This window comes from Rana temporaria, chromosome 2 (genome assembly GCF_905171775.1).
Source record: "Rana temporaria chromosome 2, aRanTem1.1, whole genome shotgun sequence".
Classification (NCBI taxonomy): Eukaryota; Metazoa; Chordata; class Amphibia; order Anura; family Ranidae; genus Rana; species Rana temporaria.
In genome coordinates this window covers 425,957,394-425,976,481 of record NC_053490.1, presented here as the reverse complement: position 1 = coordinate 425,976,481, position 19,088 = coordinate 425,957,394, and the positions used below count along the sequence as shown (strand labels likewise).

Below are 19,088 nucleotides of genomic sequence, written 5' to 3'. Positions count from 1 at the left end.
GCAATCTACTGAGCTGGCCAGAACCACCTCTGGAGGGAGTCTGTTCCACATTTTCACAGCTCTTACTGTGAAGAAACCTTTCCGTATTTGGAGGTGAAATCTCTTTTCCTCTAGACGTAAAGAGTGCCCCCTTGTCCTCAGTGTTGACCGTAAAGTGAATAACTCAACACCAAGTTCACTGTATGGACCTCTTATATATTTGTACATGTTGATCATATCCCCCCTTATTCTCCTCTTAACAAGAGTGAATAAATTCAGTTCCTCTAATCTTTCCTCATAGCTGAGCTCCTCCATGCCTCTTATCAGTTTGGTTGCCCTTCTCTGCACTTTCTCCAGTTCTCCGATGTCCTTTTTGAGAACTGGTGCCCAAAACTGAACTGTAACGTCGCAGGGAACGGAGATCAGCGGCACACAGAGGCACTGTGTGAATCGAGCGTGCACCTGCACGCTCACACAGCGCGGTGGCATCGCTGGATCCAGGGACAAGGTAAGTAAACCAAGCCTGTGGATTCTGCGAGGCGAGCCCGAGTCTGACTCGGGGTTACCGATCGCAGCACAAAAATGTAACCCAGAGTCAGACTCGGGAATACCGCCAGGGGGGTTAAGACCAACTCTCTTTGGGCATACAGAGAGAAAAACTGTCTCAGACTGATTTTGTGAAAGTGTCTCGCGCGCATTGTAAACGTAGCACAGCATGAATCAAATTCAAAGTACAAGTTCTAGACGGGTATGTGAATTTTGCGCATTCTTCACCACTTTTAGAATGCATGATAGACCCTTTCGCAAAATCTTTGTGTGCCAGTCTTTATAAATTCCAGGGATAGTGTGTACCCAACATAAGTTGGAACACAACTAAACAAAATTAAAAAAATAACAGCTTACTGAATAAATACCACAGAGTATTAATAAATGGACATCAGCAAATGGAAACTAAGCAGTTAATACTGAACTGATGAACCAGTGTGGTTCGTACATGTACCTAATATGAATTTCAAAATCAACCCCTGTCTTTGTTGAGCACTTTTATTTCAGGGCTAGGCTGTATGATTGGCCTTGACTTCTGTCTGTGTTGGCATCAAACATATTAACCTTTGATTTAAAGTGTATACTTACCACAACAATTCATATTCATGACATGCGTCTGTTGCACCATGTACTAATGCCGCGTACACACCATCACTTTCTGTGATGGAAAAAAACGACACTTTCTGTGAAGTAAAAAATGACGTTTTTGAAACTTCAATTTTCAAAGACGAAGTTGCCTACACACCATCGTTTTCTCACAATGATCTTGCAAAGTGAGGTTACGTTCCACCACGTTTTACCATTGAAGCTTGCTTCATAAGTAGCTTCTGGGCATGCGTGGATGAAAAAACGTCTTAGAAAACGACGTTTTTTGCTACACACGGTCAATTTCTGTGAAGCAAAAAGTGCACTTTTGAAAAACGACACATAAAATTGAAGCATGCTTCAATTTTTTTTGGTCGTTTTTTACAAGACATAAAACGACGTTTTCCCCCACACACAGTCAATTAAAGTGACGTTTTTAAAAACGTCATTTTTTTTCATCACATAAAGTGATGGTGTGTATAGTAAAAATTATCCTTTTTCTACTTGTATTGCCTCCTTTATGTGAAATACCTGATGATCCTGCCAGCCCTCCTGCTTTACTATTGCAAACTGGCCATGCTAGACATGAAAGCACATCAATCTGAGGGTGGTCAGTTTTCTGGCTGTGCTAGGAGAACAGGCTACCAGTCCTCCAATGATTACACTTCTGCTGACATTCCTACAGTAAAGCATGGAGGTTGTAAAATCCTGTTATGGGGGTTTCTCTACAACAGGGACTGGAGCACTTGTCAGGATATAAACAAAATGGATTGGGCAAAATACCATGAAATTCTCGAGGAAAATCTGCTGCCCTCTGCCAGAAAGTTGTCAATGGGAAAAAGGGTTACCTTCCAACATGACAATGACCCAAAGCACACAGCAAAAATAACCACACAGTGGTTGAAGGAGAAGAGAGTGAATGTCCTTGCATGGTCTAGTCCGAGACCAGACTTAAACCCCATTGAGAATCTGCGTAATTATTTCAGGTGCACCCGCTACAGGATGCCTGCAGAAAACTACAATGGGCGGGTTAAAGACCAGTCACCATGTACAAGGACAGAGAGTGGCGATGACTCGTCTACAAAGAGGCAAAGATCTGGAAGAATGCCGATATTCAAGCAAAAATACATATGACTCTTTAGGCAATATTTGTTTTGCTCAGCATTCGGTTTTAAATTATTGCACATACTGTTAGGCAATGTCCTGCAATTAACAGGTAAAACCAAAGCTCAGTCAGAAAATCGATTTCTATACTGTATAACAGTTGCTATTATTATCGTGATTTACCTTTAAAGTGTTCTTTGTATAAAAACGCTGATAAAAGAATTGACCTTCCAGTATAAGCAGGGAGGAAAAAGTTAGTTAATAATTTTAATTAATAGAAATGTATTTATACTTTTTAAACTTCATAGAAAAGCTTATATGTGGTAAAAGCTTTAAGATAACAAATAAACTGTTCTACTGCTGCTAGTATTTCTTATCCAAATTCTCTGTTTTTTTTTCAGCTTTTTATGCTTCTTTTTTCCCTTTATTTCATTTCGATTCACCTCAATTTTTGCACAGCATTAGCAACTATTAGCTATTTTAAACTGGTTCCCACTTATATTAGCATGTCTGGGCAAAATATTCTGTTTTCTTTTAAAAAAAAATATTTCATTTACCAAAAGTTTATATGGCTTTAATAAAGTGGTTGTAAACCCTTTATAAACCACTGTATGCTACAGGTAGGCCTATATTAACCACTTAAGCCCCGGACCAATATGCTGCTAAATGCCCAAAGGCGTTTTTACAATTCGGCACTGCGTCGCTTTAACAGACAATTGCGCGCTCGTGCGAAGTGGCTCCCAAACAAAATTGGCGTCCTTTTTTCCCCCACAAATAGAGCTTTCTTTTGGTGGTATTTGATCACCTCTGCGGTTTTTATTTTTTGCGCTATAAACAAAAATAGGAGCGACAATTTTGAAAAAAATGCAATATTTTTTACTTTTTGCTGTAATAAATATCCCCCAAAAACATATATTCTCAGTTTAGGCCGATACGTATTCTTCTACCTATTTTTGGTAAAAAAAATCGCAATAAGCGTTTATCGATTGGTTTGCGCAAAAATTATAGCGTTTACAAAATAGGGGATAGTTTTATTATTTTTATTTTTTTTACTACTAATGGCGGCGATCAGCGATTTTTTTCGTGACTGCGGCATTATGGCGGACACTTCGGACAATTTTTGGGACCATTGTCATTTTCACAGCAAAAAATGCATTTAAATTGCATTGTTTATTGTGAAAATGACAGTTGCAGTTTGGGAGTTAACCACAGGGGGCGCTGTAGGAGTTAGGGTTCACCTAGTGTGTGTTTACAACTGTAGGGGGGTGTGGCTGTTGGACTGACGTCATCGATCGAGTCTCCCTATAAAAGGGATTACTCGATCGATGCAGCCGCCACAGTGAAGCACGGGGAAGCCGTGTTTACATACGGCTCTCCCAGTTCTTCAGCTCCGGGGAGCGATCGCGACGGAGCGGCTATAAACGAATAGCCGCGCCGTCGTCCTGGATCGCTCCCCGCGGGAATCCGACCGCCGCATGTAGTCTGTGGACATACATATACATGCGGTGGTCGGGAAGTGGTTAAGGCTTACATGTAGCTACCCAGGATATCTCCTAAACCTACACGGTTTAGGAGATATCCCCTGTCCCCTGCATGTGCCAATGTCATTGGCACATGTGCACTAAAGCAAACTAAAGCACCACACCAGTCCATGTGCCGTTACCAGCGGCTCCCATGTGAATTTGCGGAAGTGACGTCATTGCGGCTCCGGCCAATCACAGCCCCGGAGCAGCGATACCCGGAAGCAACCCCTGGGAGAAATGTCGCCACTGGAGGGGGGGCGGGGGCTTCGATCTAAGGTAAGTAATTCATAATGAGCTGGTATGCTATGCATACCAGCTCATTATGCCTTTGTCTTGCAGGTATTTTTTTTTTTCGATCAGGTTTACAACCACTTTAAATAAAGCCTTGTTTTTCTTGAAATTCAATTCTGAAAAACAATAGCCCCTCATCACTGCAAAGTTTAACTGCTTGTTAGGTCAAGAAGTACACAGATAGAGACCACCTTACTTTTTTTCACCTGTAGACTACCTCCATCTGTGTGACCACTTCTGAGAACTGCTCCTGGATGCAGCTGCACACAGGGCCGATCCTAGGCAGGGTGCATGGGGTGCTCCACACCCAGGCGCCGCAGAGGTGGGGGCGCCGAAGCTCCAAAATGCTCCCCTACCTCCTCTTTGTCTGTGTCCAGAGGCGGAGCACATGTAGATGGTGCTGCGGTTCCGCTCCTTCACCGCTCCTTCCCATTTAAAACAATGGGAAACCGTGGCAATACCTCTGCAGAGGCGCATTGCGGGCGGTATTAACCCTTTATCGGCCGCTAGCGGGGGTTAATACTGCACCGCTAGCGGCCGAATCCCCCGGCAAATCCGACGGTATAGCTATACCGCCACCGCGCCTCCCGCCCCAGTGTGAAAGGGGCCTAATGGAGACTCAAATAGCAGTAAAACCTGAAAGAGATTCTAACGTTTCACAATTCTAACTAAAACGTAAAAAAAATACTTTTGGTTGGACAGTCACTTAAGATTCAACATTGTTTTTATGTTAAGTTCTGTGACAGACTCGGACCCTCTTATGTCTAAAATCATCCTATGTCCACTAGGGGCATAGGATGACTGAGAAATTATATCTTGGACTACCTGAGATGGGATTACTCTGTAATTATTATCCACAATATATTCCAGGATATCTGTAAAGAACTATTTACTGGTTGTTGATTCTGAACTCAACGGGTTAATTGTAAGAGTGACTCATTCATAATGATGGGACACATACTGTTAGATGCTAATGCGGTCACCTTCAGCCATCTGTCTGTTCTCTGTGCTAATTGACTCTGCTATTGTGTGAAGATGTCCTGTGTTTACACTTATGATAATGTGTATTGTATAGCAGGTGAGCGGAGACGTGACGTCTACTCGCCTAGTCTGGGTAAATGATTAGTTAATTAGCTCATGTTAATTTATGTTCTGGTTACCTCCTCCTTAAACTGTATATAAGGGTGCATTCTTTGTTTTATTAAACACTCCATGTTTAGCACACAAACAAGTCTCGTCTCGTTGTGTGTTGAGAGCAGCTGGAATATCCGATATCTATCTCCAGACTGATAGGAAGCGGTATATGACAGAAACACTCAAGCGGAGTGTGGGACGTTCCGTTACAAGTTCATTCTGATAGGCGTTTTCTTTAAAAAAAAACTTACATTCATGCCAGCTTGTTTCCAATAATAATCATTGTACTGTTCCACAATACATTTTGTTCTCTCCTTGAACCTCTCCTCAGATTCTGTGGTCCACCATGGATGTAAATTCCCATCTTTGTCATATTTGCGACCTATATAGTGTAAAATTCATAAATCATTTTTCATAGATAAGACTTTAGGTGACACTAAACAATTTTATACTCCAAAAATGATCCATGCACATCCACCAGTTGATTGTTTTGTAATACATTTTTCATGAAATTGCTCCTAATGTGTCTCCCTGCCTCTTTGCAACTTCCTCGCTAAGCTCCTGAAACTTTTATTTTCCCTCTTGTTTCCATTTGTTTGGAATAGGCAGTGCACATTAACGGAGGTCCACTGCCCTATGCACACTACATATCCCATAGTTCAAAGTCTTTAGTCATAGTCCATAGAATAAATGACATCACAATGAATTAGATATGCTCTCAGTAGCCAAGGACACAACAGAGGGACCTTGTAAATCCTTGTGAGTCCACTCTACTCCCCCCACCCACCCTTCAGCTCCCCTCACATTAGCTATAGCAGATACCCTTCCTCTAAGCACCCAATTGCGAGGAGCCCTCTCCTGCCCCTTGTTATATCGTTAACACTTTTCCAGGAGTCAGGCCTCGTACACACGACCAAGAATCTCGTTGTAAATGAAACGTCGTTTTCCTCGATGAATTTCTTGTCAGGCTTGTCGAGAATCTTGTCAAGCTTTCTTTGCATACACACTGTCAAGATAAAATCTCGTCGTTCTCAAACGCGGTGACGTACAACACGTACGACGGCACTATAAAGGTGAAGTTTGATTCCACTGGCGCCACCCTTGGGGCTGCTTTTGCTGTTGCTTTTTGGTGAGAGACGATTCACGCTTTTCAGTCTGACGAATGTGCTATCAGTGACAAATGTGCTATCTCCATTACGAAAACTACTTTTACCAAAAGTGCGCTCCCGTCTCATACTTTATTCTGAGCATTGCCTAGGTTATATAAAGGCTTTATGAAAAACAATACCGTATGTTCAAAATAAGGAATGCAAATGAGTGTATTCAAACATTTGCATAGTGGATTCAAAACTGATCTATAGTTTATTTGTTTCATGGGTGACAAAGTCAGAAGAATTCCTATAGCTTTAGGGCATGTATGGGTTTAACAAGTGCTACTAAAGCAAACTGCTTTACAGGGTCTAAAGCTGGCCATACACTAGTAACATTTTCATTAAAAGAGAAGTATGGCCAAAGCTTTCTTGGCCATACTTCTCCTGTGGGTCACTTATTTTTTCACTTATTTTTGCTGTCCTGTAACCCAGAATCATCCGGCAATGGGCTAAAGCCAGCTGATGTCACAGAGCCACTCCAGGCTCTGGAAAGATCCCGACCATATTGTCGGAATCTACCCAGCTGCCTGATGAACAGTTAGTACTGGCCCTCAGCACACGGCTCCAGTTATCACTGGAGGGGCAGAGGGTGGTGACTAACAGGTCATTCAGGTCTCTATTCTAGAGCGTATGGGGGACAGTAAAAAAAATGTTTCTCGGTTGGAACATTTGTATAATTTTTTAATGGTTAGTGAGATCAAATCAGCATTTGTTTTTGACCATAGTGATAAGAAAATTCAAAGGAAAAGTATGAAAACTTTTCCTCAAATTAAGACATATTTAACAGTGTATGGTTAGTTTTAGTTTGGGAAATTCCATCGATACCAAAATCAAATGTTAAAAACAAATGACATTTTTAAGTATTTGTTGCCATTAAAAAATGTACTGACAAGATTTTTTGTACCAGTGTATAGGCAGCTTAACCTCCCTGGCGGTATGATTCTTTCTGAAAAAAGGTGCTGAAAGCGGTACCATTATTTTGCATGGAAATTTGGCGTTTTAGATTGCAGGCCTGCAATTCTTAGGAATAACTCACCTAAATCTGTCCAAACCAGAGTCTCTAATAGACTATGACAAAGTTTGAAACACAAAATCATAAATTATAATATAATAAATAATAACAAATAATAATTTAATAATAACAATAGTTTTTATTCAATACATTTTAACAAATAATATATACAGATACTCTGATTTTTTGGGGGTCAAACAGGGGTGCAAAATCATAATTCAATAAATGTCTCGGGTGTGAAATTCTTTAAAGCACGGTATGGCGCAAAGTCCAACATCGCAATCGAGACAACAGTAGCGCGTTTCTTTGCGAATTTTCCCTCCGCTGGCGTCGCGCTTGGAGCAGCAAACCACACACATCCATGTGGGTGATGTTTTTTTTGGAGTGGGTGGTACGTGGTCCAAAAAATGACGACCAGTTAGTCGCTCTGGATTTACAACCCCAGAAGCCCGTCGTCCAGAACGGTTTACCGCCGTTGGCGTTTGGTGTTTGAGGAAAATTTGTTCAGCCACCTTCCACATAAAGTCTGCATGGACCATAGACCTGACATTTTTTTTTTTGAGCAGGATGAAAGATTTCCAAAGACATTGCTCCAAAAGATGTCGGAAAATCTTTTTATAATATTTTTTTTGCTGCTTTCTCATTGCAGGGTAAAAAGTCATGGCCTGGTCAGCCCTGTCCACACCTCCCATCGTGTGGTTGCAGTCCAACACCACCTGTGGCTTTCGAACGTCTTTTCCACCTTTGGTATGGACCATGGCGGTGGAGGTATTATGGACCGTGCTCAAAAGGGAAACGTCCTTTTTGTCCCGCCACTTCAGAGCCAACATTTTCCCCTTTTGCCATGCAGCTACTTGTCCTTTCCCAAGCTTTTTATTTGGAAATCCTGACGGCATGTCACGCCGGTTAGGCCTCACAGTCCCATAAGCGTCTGTCCTATTCAGAAGTAGGAACTCGTATAGTTCTGGGGACGTATAGAAATTGTCCGTAGTGATACAGTAGCCCTGGTTGAGCAAGGGCTCTATCAATGAAAGGACTGAAGCGGTTGCCATTCCATAGTCACTGAATCTCCGTGAGAATTTGGTCCCTTTGCCAGTATAAAGTACTGAGTTCCAAATATATCCAGAGCTGGACTCACAAAGCATAAAGGATTTTATCCCAAAGCGAGCGCGCTTAGACGCAATGAATTGAATCCAGCTTAGGCGACCTTTGTAGGCCATGAGACTTTCGTCTATTGTAATGTCCCTCTCAGGTATGTAGGTCCGCTGGAAGTTCCGCAGGATCATTTGGTAAATATCCCAAAATTTTTTAAGCTTTGGAGCTGGATGAGAACGTTCGTCAAATTCCTCATTATTTGCAAAGTGCAAATATTTCATTATAAGTGAAAACCGATATTCGGACATTACTGTTCCAAAAAAAGGTGTGGCCAATAATTTATTTGTGGTCCAGTACCACTTTTGGAGTGGTTTTCCCACCACTCCCTGTAAAATTAGGAGGCCAAGGAATTTCCATATATCCTCGCTGGTCACAGGCTCCCATTTTCTGCGCCTTGAAAATAACTGCTGGGTAGCAGATTGCTGTTCTTCATACCGATTTGTCTCCAAAACAATTTTGTCGATCACCTCATCGGTCAAAAAAAGTCGGAGGTATTCTAAGGGATTGTCATCCTCCATGTCCACTTTTATTCCAGGTGATCCTGTGAACGGAAACCTAGGGGGCGCTACGTGCTCTGTAGCGCAATCAATTGCGCACCAGGTCCGCACGTCGCTGGGCACAGGTGCAGGATCGTCAACCACATCGCTTTCTGCATCCGACGACGAACTTTCCCACACGTCGCTGTCGCTCAGCTCCTCCGCAATGGATTCGGCATCGCTGTCGCTGTTTGGCAGCAGGTCGCATAATGAGTTTGATGTAGAGGCGCGCTTTGCCATTATTGCTGTGCAGTATACAGACACTAGTACAGTAATGGTACAGTAATTCTGCAGACAGGGCACTGTAAAGCACTGGGGGGGGGCAATCAAAGGTCACTGTATTTTTATTTATTTTTTTATCCAATAATATCAGTGTGTTTTACTGTGTTTTACATTGTTGCTACTTATAGGATTTGAATTTCGCGCCGCCCCCCTCCTTCCGCCCCCCTGCGTCGCGACGCTCGCAGGGAAGGGAATCAGGGGAACACACAGCATCAGGCGGACACCCGCCCACCTTACACTGCAAGGATTCAACGCTGGATCGCGGAGAAAAGGTAAGAAAACCTTCTTTCTGCATCCAGCGAGTGTGACTCGGGGTTACCGTTCGCAGCCTGAAAATCTCACCCCGAGTCACACTCGGGAATACCGCCAGGCAGGTTAACACAGCATTAGGCCCTATGAAAATAAACTATAAAAGAAACAAGGGGGGGGTGCCTCTCTAAGTGTAGTATTAAAACAGTAACATTTATTGAACAAGATTAAAAACACTTACAAGATATAAGGGGGAGTCATGCTCATCATAAGTACCCGGATTGTGCGAGGAGCCTGTGGGACGCAGTAAACTGCCAGGACTACATACTTATGATGAGCATGACTCCCACTTATATCTTGTAAGTGTTTTTAATCTTGTGCAATACACCTGTTTTTCACAAGTCTTAAACTGTATGTAAACCCTAACAATAAACTTCTATTATTTGTTCCTTATTGGTTTGGTAAATATACAATTGAAAGTGTTTTGTTGGATTTAGTTTGACGTGCAAAAAAATACCTGCTGATCCCTATCAAAGACTAGTGCACTCCTAACTTCTTGTGACAAGCTGACAATGCTTCACTGAAATTTAAAGCATTGTTATATAATCCCCCTCCCCCATTATATAAAGATAAGAGGTGAAGGATTTTGTAGTCCCAACCCACTCCCTGTGCTAGGGTGACAATTCTGTGTCTCCATTGGCACAGTAGAGTGAGTGAGCATTGTCACCTTTGGACAGGAAGGGTAAGTTTACAAAATATCTGTACGGTGTACAGGCATACCCCACTTTTAAGTACACAATGGGATTTATTTACTAAAGCTGAAAAGCGCAAAATCAGGCTCACTTCTGCACAATAACCAATGAGCTTCCAGGTTTTATTACCAGGCTTAATTGAACAAGCTGGAGTTAGAAGCTCATTGGTTTCTATGCAGAAGTGAGTCTGATTTTGCGCTTTCCAGCGATAGTAAATAATCCCCATTGTGAACTTAAAAGTGGGGTATGCCTGTACTTACACAGGACCCCTCCTCATCCCCCCAGTCCCACTGACCTGCAGAATCTCCTGTTCTGAGCCCTGCTATAGCCACCTCACGGCTCCGGGGGTTAGAAATCCCTGCAGCTTAATCTCCTAAACGTATCTCATCAGGAGGTACATTTAAATTAATTTTAATTGGTTGGCGCCATTATATGGGTGGCGCCGACCAATCAGAACCCGCATAGCCTGTCCTCTCAGCGGGGAAGAAGAAGATTGAAAGTTGCAGAGATTTCTAAGCCCAGGACCCCTAGGCGGTTATACCGGGGCTCAGAACCAGAGATCGTCGCCCTGCAGGTCCGTGGGACTGTGGGGGTGATGAGGGGGTCCTGTGTAAGTTCACCTTACAGATTTTTCTGTAAAAGTGAACTTACACTTTAAACTGGGACATTCAAAAACTGGTGCAGCTTTGCATAGAAACTAAGCTTCCAGGTTTGTTCACAATGCTTAAATGAGCAAGATGACATTAGAAGCAGATTGGCCACCATGCGCAGCTGCACCAGATACTGAGTGAACCAGTATGGGCAACCCTCCCTCCCCCCATAGCGTGTTATTTGCAGGAGCAGATGATTTTAAGGAAATAAAGCCTGAGAAAAAAGAAAACCAACTGGTAAGCTGCATTATATTACATATTAGTACAGTACTTGGGTTTAGATACACTTAACATACAGCACTGGTAAGAAGGTCCAACAGTAGAGAGTACTTACACTCTTTCTTCCTACTGAGCAGTCGCTTCAGAAGATACAGTGCCTTGAAAAAGTATTCATACCCCTTCAGATTTTCCACATTTTGTCATGTTACAACCAAAAAAACATAAATGTACTTCATTGGGATTGTATGTGATAGACCAACACAAATTGCCACATAATTGTGAAGTGGAAGGAAAATGATAAATGGTTTTCAATTTTTTTGACAAATACATATCTGAAAAGTGGTGTATTCAGCCCCATTTGCTCTGATTCCCTTAAAGGGGTGGTTCCCCCTAAAACACATTGCTAACAATAGATTCGTAAGACCCGTTACACTGCGGGTAGGCTGGCTTTTTTTTTTTTTTTTTTTAGTACATACCGATATCTCCCCGTCTCGTTCCTTGTCGGTGGGCGTTCCTAGTTGATTGACGTTCCTCGGAGGGGCGCGTACGTGACGTCACGACTTTCCGAAAGAAGCCGAACGTCGCTGCGCATGCGCCGTATAGAGCCGACTCTATACGGCGCATGCGCAGCGACGTTCGGCTTCTTTCGGAAAGTCGTGACGTCACGTACGCGCCCCTCCGAGGAACGTCAATCAACTAGTTCCGCCCACCGCCTAGGGACGAGACGGGGAGATCTCGGTATGTACGAAAAAAAAAAAAAAAAAGCCAGCCTACCCGCAGTGTAACGGGTCTTACGAATCTATTGTTAGAAATTAGTTTTAGGGGGAACCACCGCTTTAACTAAAATCTAGTGGAACCAATTGCCTTCAGAAGTCATCTAATTAGTAAATAGAGTCCACCTGTGTGTAATTTAATCTCAGTAAAAATACAGCTGTTCTGTGAAGCCCTCAGAGGTTTGTTAGAGAACCTTAGTGAACAAACAGCATTATGTAGGCCAAGGAACACACCAGAGAGGTCAGGGATAAAGTTGTAGAGAAGTTTAAGGCAGGGTTAGATTACAAAAAATAACCCTAAGAAAAACATTTTTGAAAGAAAGCCATAATAAGTCCCGTTTGTAGTATGTGAGAAGCCATGTGGGGGACACAGCAAATATGTGGGAGGCGGTACTCTGGTCAGATGAGACCAAAATTGAACTTTTTAGCCTAAAACAAAAAACTTTGGCCCGGATTTACGTATAATCGCGTATCTTTGTGCCGGCGTAACGTATCCTATTTACGCTACGCCTCCGCATCTTTTACAGGCAAGTGCCATATTCTCAAACGAAAGTTGCGGCGGCGTAGCGTAAATAGGCCGGCGTAAGCCCGCCTAATTCAAATGTGGTAGATGTGGGCGTGTGTTATGTAAATTTTATGTGACCCCACGTAAATGACGCTTTTTACGAACGGCGCATGCGCCGTCCGTGAAAGTATCCCAGTGCGCATGCTCCAAATTAACCCGCAAGAAGCCAATGCTTTCAACGTGAACATAAATGACGCCCAGCCCTATTTGCGAACGACTTACGCAAACGACGTAAAATTTTCAAAATTCGACGCGGGAACGACGTCCATACTTACCATTGGTACGCCACATATAGCAGGGGTAACTTTACGCCGGGAAAAGCCTAATGTAAACGGCGTATCTGTACTGCGTCGGCCGGGCGTACGCCGGTCGGATCTAATACAAATCTATGTGTAACTGATTCTAAGAATCAGGCGCATAGATACGACGGCTCGGACTCAGAGTTACGACGGCGTATCTGGAGATACGCCGGCGTAACTCGTTTGAAAATCCGGGCCTTTGTGTGTGGTGGAAAACTAACAATACACATCACCCTAAACACACCATACCTACCGTCAAATATAGTGGTGGCAGCATCATGTTCTGAGAATGGTTTTCTTCATTAGGGACAGGGAAGTTGGTCAGAGTTGATGGAAAGATGGACGGAGCCAAATACAGAGCAATCTTAGAAGATTATTGCACACGATAGGAAATTCCGACAAGAAAACCGTGGACTTTTTCAGACAGAATTTTGGCTCAAACTTTTGTTGCATACACACGGTCACACAAAATTCTGACCGTCAAGAACGCTGTGACGTACAACACTACAACGAGCCGAGAAAAATTAAGTTTAATGATTCCGAGCATACGTCAAATTGATCCCGAGCATGTGTGGGGTTTTTTTTGCACGTCGGAATTGCATACAGTCGTCGGAATTTCCGACAATAATTTTTCCCGTCAGAAAACTTGAGAACCAGCTTTCAAACTTTTGCTGTCGGAAATTCCGACAGAAAAAAATCAGATGAAGCCTACACACGGTCGTAATATCCGACCAAAAGCTCACATCAAACTTTTCTTGTCGGAAATTCTAATCGTGTGTACGCGGCATTAGAGTCTGCAAAAGACTTGAGACTGGGTTGGAGGTTCACCTTCCAGCAGGACAACAACCCTAAATATACAGCCAGAGCTGCAATGGAATGGTTTTGATCAAAGCATATTAGTGTGTTAGAATGGCCAAAGTCCTGACCTAAATCTAATTGATAATCTGTGGCAAGACTTGAAGATTGCTGTTCACAGATGCTCTCTATCCAGTCTGACAGAGCTTGAGCTATTTTGAAAGATGAATTGTCATTTTCTAAATGTGCAAAGCTGGTAGAGACAACCCCAAATTGACTTGCAGCTGTAATTGTAGCGAAAGGTGGTTCTACAAAGTATTGAGGGGGGCTGATTACAAATGCATACCACACTTTTCACATATTTATTTCTAAAAAAAATGGAAAACCATTTATAAAATGTTCACTCTACTTCACAATGATGTGCCACTTTGTGTTGGCCTATCACATAAAATCCCAATAAAATACATTTATATTTTTGGTTGTAATATGACAAAATGTGGAAAATGGGATGGGGTATGAATACTTTTTCAAGGCACTGTACTTTTCAAAGCTGGCTTTATAATGAAACATTTTAGCATCTTCACAAGGCCTAAATGATAACTGCTAGAAGATGTGTTAATAAAAAGATGATGCCAAATCATAATGAATCAACATATTTTTATGTACATTCCTTTAAATGCTATATATATATATATATATATATATATATATATATATATATATATATATATATATATATATATATATATATATATATATATATATATATATATATATATTATATATATATAAAAAAAAATATTTACCATTACTGTCAAATCCATGTGTGAACTCATGGCCCACAATTACTCCAATCGCTCCATAGCTGAGGGATCTGCCAAAAAAGAACATGTAAATACTATTAAGTACAAAAAATCTCCAACATCCTCTCTTCTGATGAATAGCTGAGCTTTCCACTGCATCATTTATTTTCTTATCAGGAACCAGCTAGGATTCAGAATTTAATTATTCATTTTCACAATGTTGCCTGGGAATATCACAGATCAAAGATGAAATGGGATCATCGGCTGCCAGTTCTAATCATTTCCCGCTGGGAAAGTTGGCAAATGTCTGACACTGATGCATGCAAATTCAGTTTTCATTATATTTTCAGGTTGGCGGTCAGTTTTCTCTTACCTTCACAGCAAACAGGAATCTTCAAAACTCTATCTTGACAGTTTTGTCACTGTATTCTTTTTTACACTACATGAAATCACCATTTCATCTAAGATGTATAAAAGAAATACATTGTTCCTCTTTCTAGCTAATCACTTCACTAACCACACACAAGCAGATTCCAAGAATGATGAGATCTGTTTCACTTTCTTTCATTGCCAGGACTACAAATCTCTACAGTTTTACCTCAAACACTGCATTGTGGCAAACATGTTGTGAAAGGCTTTTACATTTTCTAAGAAAAAATATATTGGTAAATAAATAATTACAGAGAGTGTACATGCATTGTCAGAGGTTATTCTCATACTGGGCTGTTTAAAAGCTTTTATTGATTTAAAAAGTGACGGCCAGTTCCCTAAATTAGTTCAATTTGCAGGACCCATAAGTAGAAGAGGTGATATACTCAAATCTATGGTAGTTGGTGTCTTCTAACTTCTCTCTGTTCCAGTGCTGCTGCCTCCGCCAGAGTCTTCAGCATTCAACACTTCCGAGAGTATCCGATGACTTTGTCCTCTGCCATGCACGGTAGTTCAATCCTCCGGCCCCTACACCATTACTTGTTCAACAGCAAAGTAGGAGTCGGAGAATTGATCCTTAGCACAAAAGGGAGGCACAGGCATGCAACACCCATAGAAGTGTCAAAAGCTGAGGATTTAGAAAGAGTACGTCATGAAGGTATGATGTGCTTGTCTTTGGATTTCTTTGGGCAACTGATAGAGTATTTTTAAAGTAATCCACAAACAGTTAGGCCTCGTACACACGACCGAGAAACTTGACAGAATCCATCAAGAAACTTGGTGGGAGAGCTTTTTTGCCGAGGAAACCGGTCATGTGTACATTTTTCATCGAGGAAACCGGGAGTCTCAATTTCCTTGTTGTGTTCCTCGTCGGGCTGGTTTTCGACGAGAAACACAATGGTGTGTATGCTAAGAAACCCGCGCTTGCTCATAATAAAGTATGAGACGGGAGTAAAAGTAGCATTTGTAATGGAGATAACACATTTTTCACGCTGTAACAGACTGAAAAGTGCAAATCGTCTCCGACCAAACTTTTACTTAACACGCAGTAACATGAGATTAGCAAAAGCAGCCCCAAGGCTTGTGCCAGTGGAATCAAACTTCCCCTGCCATTGTATGTGTTGTTTGTCACCGCATTTGAGAACAAGGAGATTTTGTCTTGACCATGTGTACGCAAAGCAAGCTTGTCGAGTTCCTCAACAAGCCTAACAAGAAACTCGTTGAGGAAAACGATGTGTCTCGCCCGACGAGTTACTCGGTCGTGTGTACGAGGCCTAATCCTGTAAGCCCTGTACACATGCTCAGGTTTTCGCAATGGTAAAAAGTCCGCCGTGAAAACCGAGGGGAAAGCCGAGAACCCGGCAGGAAAACTGCCATGGAGTTTTGACCGGGAATCCCAGCCGTGTGTATGCTCCATGGTCACTGCCTCACAGTGTTTTCCATAGATTATTAGTAAATCTGGCAGAAAAAAAGCCACCGGGAATCCCGACGGGAAAATAGAGAGCAGGTTCTCTATTTTCCCGTTGGGATTCCCATCTGTTTTCCTGATGGGAAAACTGCAAGGAAGCATACACACGTCCGGTTTTCCTGGCCAAAAGCTCTCCTGACAGTTTTCCCAACGGAAAAAACGGTCGTGTGTACGAGTCTTTAGATTGCAGAAGTGAGTGCTGTAGTATCTTACACCACCTTGCTACCAGTCCAAAGACCTACCTTAAAACTGCTAATTCAGGAGCACTTCTGTGTTGTGTCCTCTAGTGTACTATTACTATGTGTCCTCAAATCCACTCAAATAACAGAAGCCAAAAACACTCAAGAATATTTAGACTGCAACATGAGCAATCAGGAGGGGGGGGGGCAGAGTAATTGAGTGTAGTTATCATGATCCATAAATATACTCCATTGGGACTCTTTAAATCTAAATTCTTTAACCACATAAGTGATAAAAGGGGCAGAACGGCTAAACCTAAACTACAAGTCAGCTGTATGCAAAAGGAACACGGATGGAGTAGAATTTTACTATAATCTAAATAATTTGTATTTTGTCATATCACAGGGATAATTTTCCTACAGTTATTATTGAATAAAACTTCAGTGACAACATAATTTGATGTTTATATCACAGTATTTTTTTTATGTGCCAATGACATTTGTTTGTTAATTGCTTCCAATTAAAATTTTTGGATGAAAACAGCAATGGCAGCTTACATATGTTTGCCATTACAGGATTCCTTTAAAGTGAACCTGCTTTGCCCCCACTTTACTGTTGCTCCCTGAAAGCATATACTCTCATTTTATTTGATCCCCCGCAACCTCTTTAGCTGCTCAGAGCAAAAAGAGACAGCCCCTTGCTAGCTCCGAATTCTTCCATTCAGAGCACTAGACTAATCACCAAGCACCTCTGACATAGCAGGATGGCAGTTAAATGCTGCTCTATACCTAAAAGTATTATTTTCTTAGCTCCCTGTCAGTGAATATAGCAGCAGGGGAATGTAGGAAATGTAAGTATGTGCTAAAGTGGTTGTAAACCCTTAACCACTTTCCGCCCGGTCAATAGTAAAGTGTTTCTGTAATCCTGACTGGACGTCTATTGAAGTCCTGCAGGATTACATGCGATCAGTGATGCGGGGTGTCAGTCTGAAGCCTCGTACACATGACCGAGTAACTCGACGGGCGAAAAACATTGTTTTCCTCGTCGAGTTCCTTGTTAGGCTGTCGAGGAACTCGACAAGGCAAGTTTCTCCATTCCAGTCGAGGAAAAAGAAGACATGCTCTCTTTTTGGCTCGATGGGATCCTCGACAGTTTCCTCGTCGAAAAATGTACACACGACCGATTTCCTCGGCAAAAAAAATATCACAGCAAGTTTCTTCCTGGTTTTTGCCCAGAAACTCGGTCGTGTGTATGAGGCCTGACACCCTGCATCTCGGTAAAGAGCCTCCGGCTCCATCAGTGCCACCTCTCAGAGCCCATCTGTGCCACCAATAAGTGCCGCCCATGAGTGCCAATCAGTGCCGCCAAAGAGTGCCCAGTGCCACCTATGAGTGCCCATCAGTGCCGCCTATGAGTGCCCATCAGTGCCGCATACCAGCGCCCATCAGTGCTGCCTATCAGTGCCCATCAGTGCCACCTCATCGGTGCCCATCAGTGCCGCCATATCAGTGCCCGTAATTGAAGAAGAAAACGTACTTATTTACAAAAAAAATTACAGAAAAAAATAAAAACGTAATCTTTTTCAAAAAGTTTGTTCTTTTTTTAGTTGTTGCGCAAAAAAATAAAAATCGCAGAGGTGATCAAATACCACCAAAAGAAAGCTCTATTTGTAGGAACAAAATGATAAAAATGTGGGTACAGTGTAGCATGACCGCGCAATTGTCATTCAAATTACGACAGCGCTGAAAGCTGAAAATTGGCTTGGGCAGGAAGGTGCGTAAGTGCCTGGTATGGATGTGGTTAAAAAAAAAATTGCAAGACAACAGCATCATGAGCTAGTATGCATAGTAAGATTACAGTGTACTGTTTGTGTTTTTTGCACTTTTTGAATTTGGCGCCAGGCTCCATTCCCGTGCTTCGCGACGCTCGCAGGGAATGGAGACCGGCACACAATACATCGGCCGGAGGACACAGCCCGGGGACACAGCGAAAGGACACTGCAGGATCCTGGGGACAAGGTAAGTAACTTTCCCAGGATACTGCTATGCAATCCCAAATGTGGTTTGGGGTTATCGCTTTTGGTAATGAAAATTCACCCGAGCCACACTTGGGATTACCGCCAGGGACGTTAAAGGGGTTGTAAAGGTACAATTTTTTTTCCTAAATAGCTTCCTTTACCTTAGTGCAGTCCTCCTTCACTTACCTCATCCTTCCATTTTGCTTTTAAATGTCCTTATTTCTTCTGAGAAATCCTCACTTCCTGTTCTTCTGTCTGTAACTACACACAGTAATGCGAGGCTTTATCCCTGGTGCGGAGTGTCGTGCTCGCCCCCTCCCTTGAACTACGGGAGAGTCAGGATGCCCACTAACACACAGCTCCTTTATCTGTAATGTAGAGAGCGTCCTGACTGTCCCATAGTCCAAGGGAGGAGGTGAGCACGACACTCCACACCAGGGAGAAAGCCTTGCATTACTGTGTGGAGTTACAGACAGAAGAACAGGAAGTGAGGATTTCTCAGAAGAAATAAGGACATTTAAAAGAAAAACTGCACTAAGGTAAAAGAAGCTATTTAGGAAAAAAAATTGTACCTTTACAACCCCTTTAACC

General features: G+C 42.3%; 1 protein-coding gene across 1 annotated transcript in view; it reads right to left on the bottom strand.

Annotated features, from left to right (window-relative positions):
• Positions 1–19,088, bottom strand: part of PHEX (phosphate regulating endopeptidase homolog X-linked) — a 262,838-nt gene that overhangs the window by 13,916 nt on the left and 229,834 nt on the right. Inside the window, exons 17-18 of the mRNA XM_040338252.1 lie at positions 14,407–14,474; positions 5,414–5,544 (exon numbers count right to left, since the gene is read on the bottom strand). Of these exons, the coding sequence (XP_040194186.1) occupies positions 5,414–5,544; positions 14,407–14,474 (199 nt within the window). The remainder of the gene's footprint in view (positions 1–5,413; positions 5,545–14,406; positions 14,475–19,088) is intronic.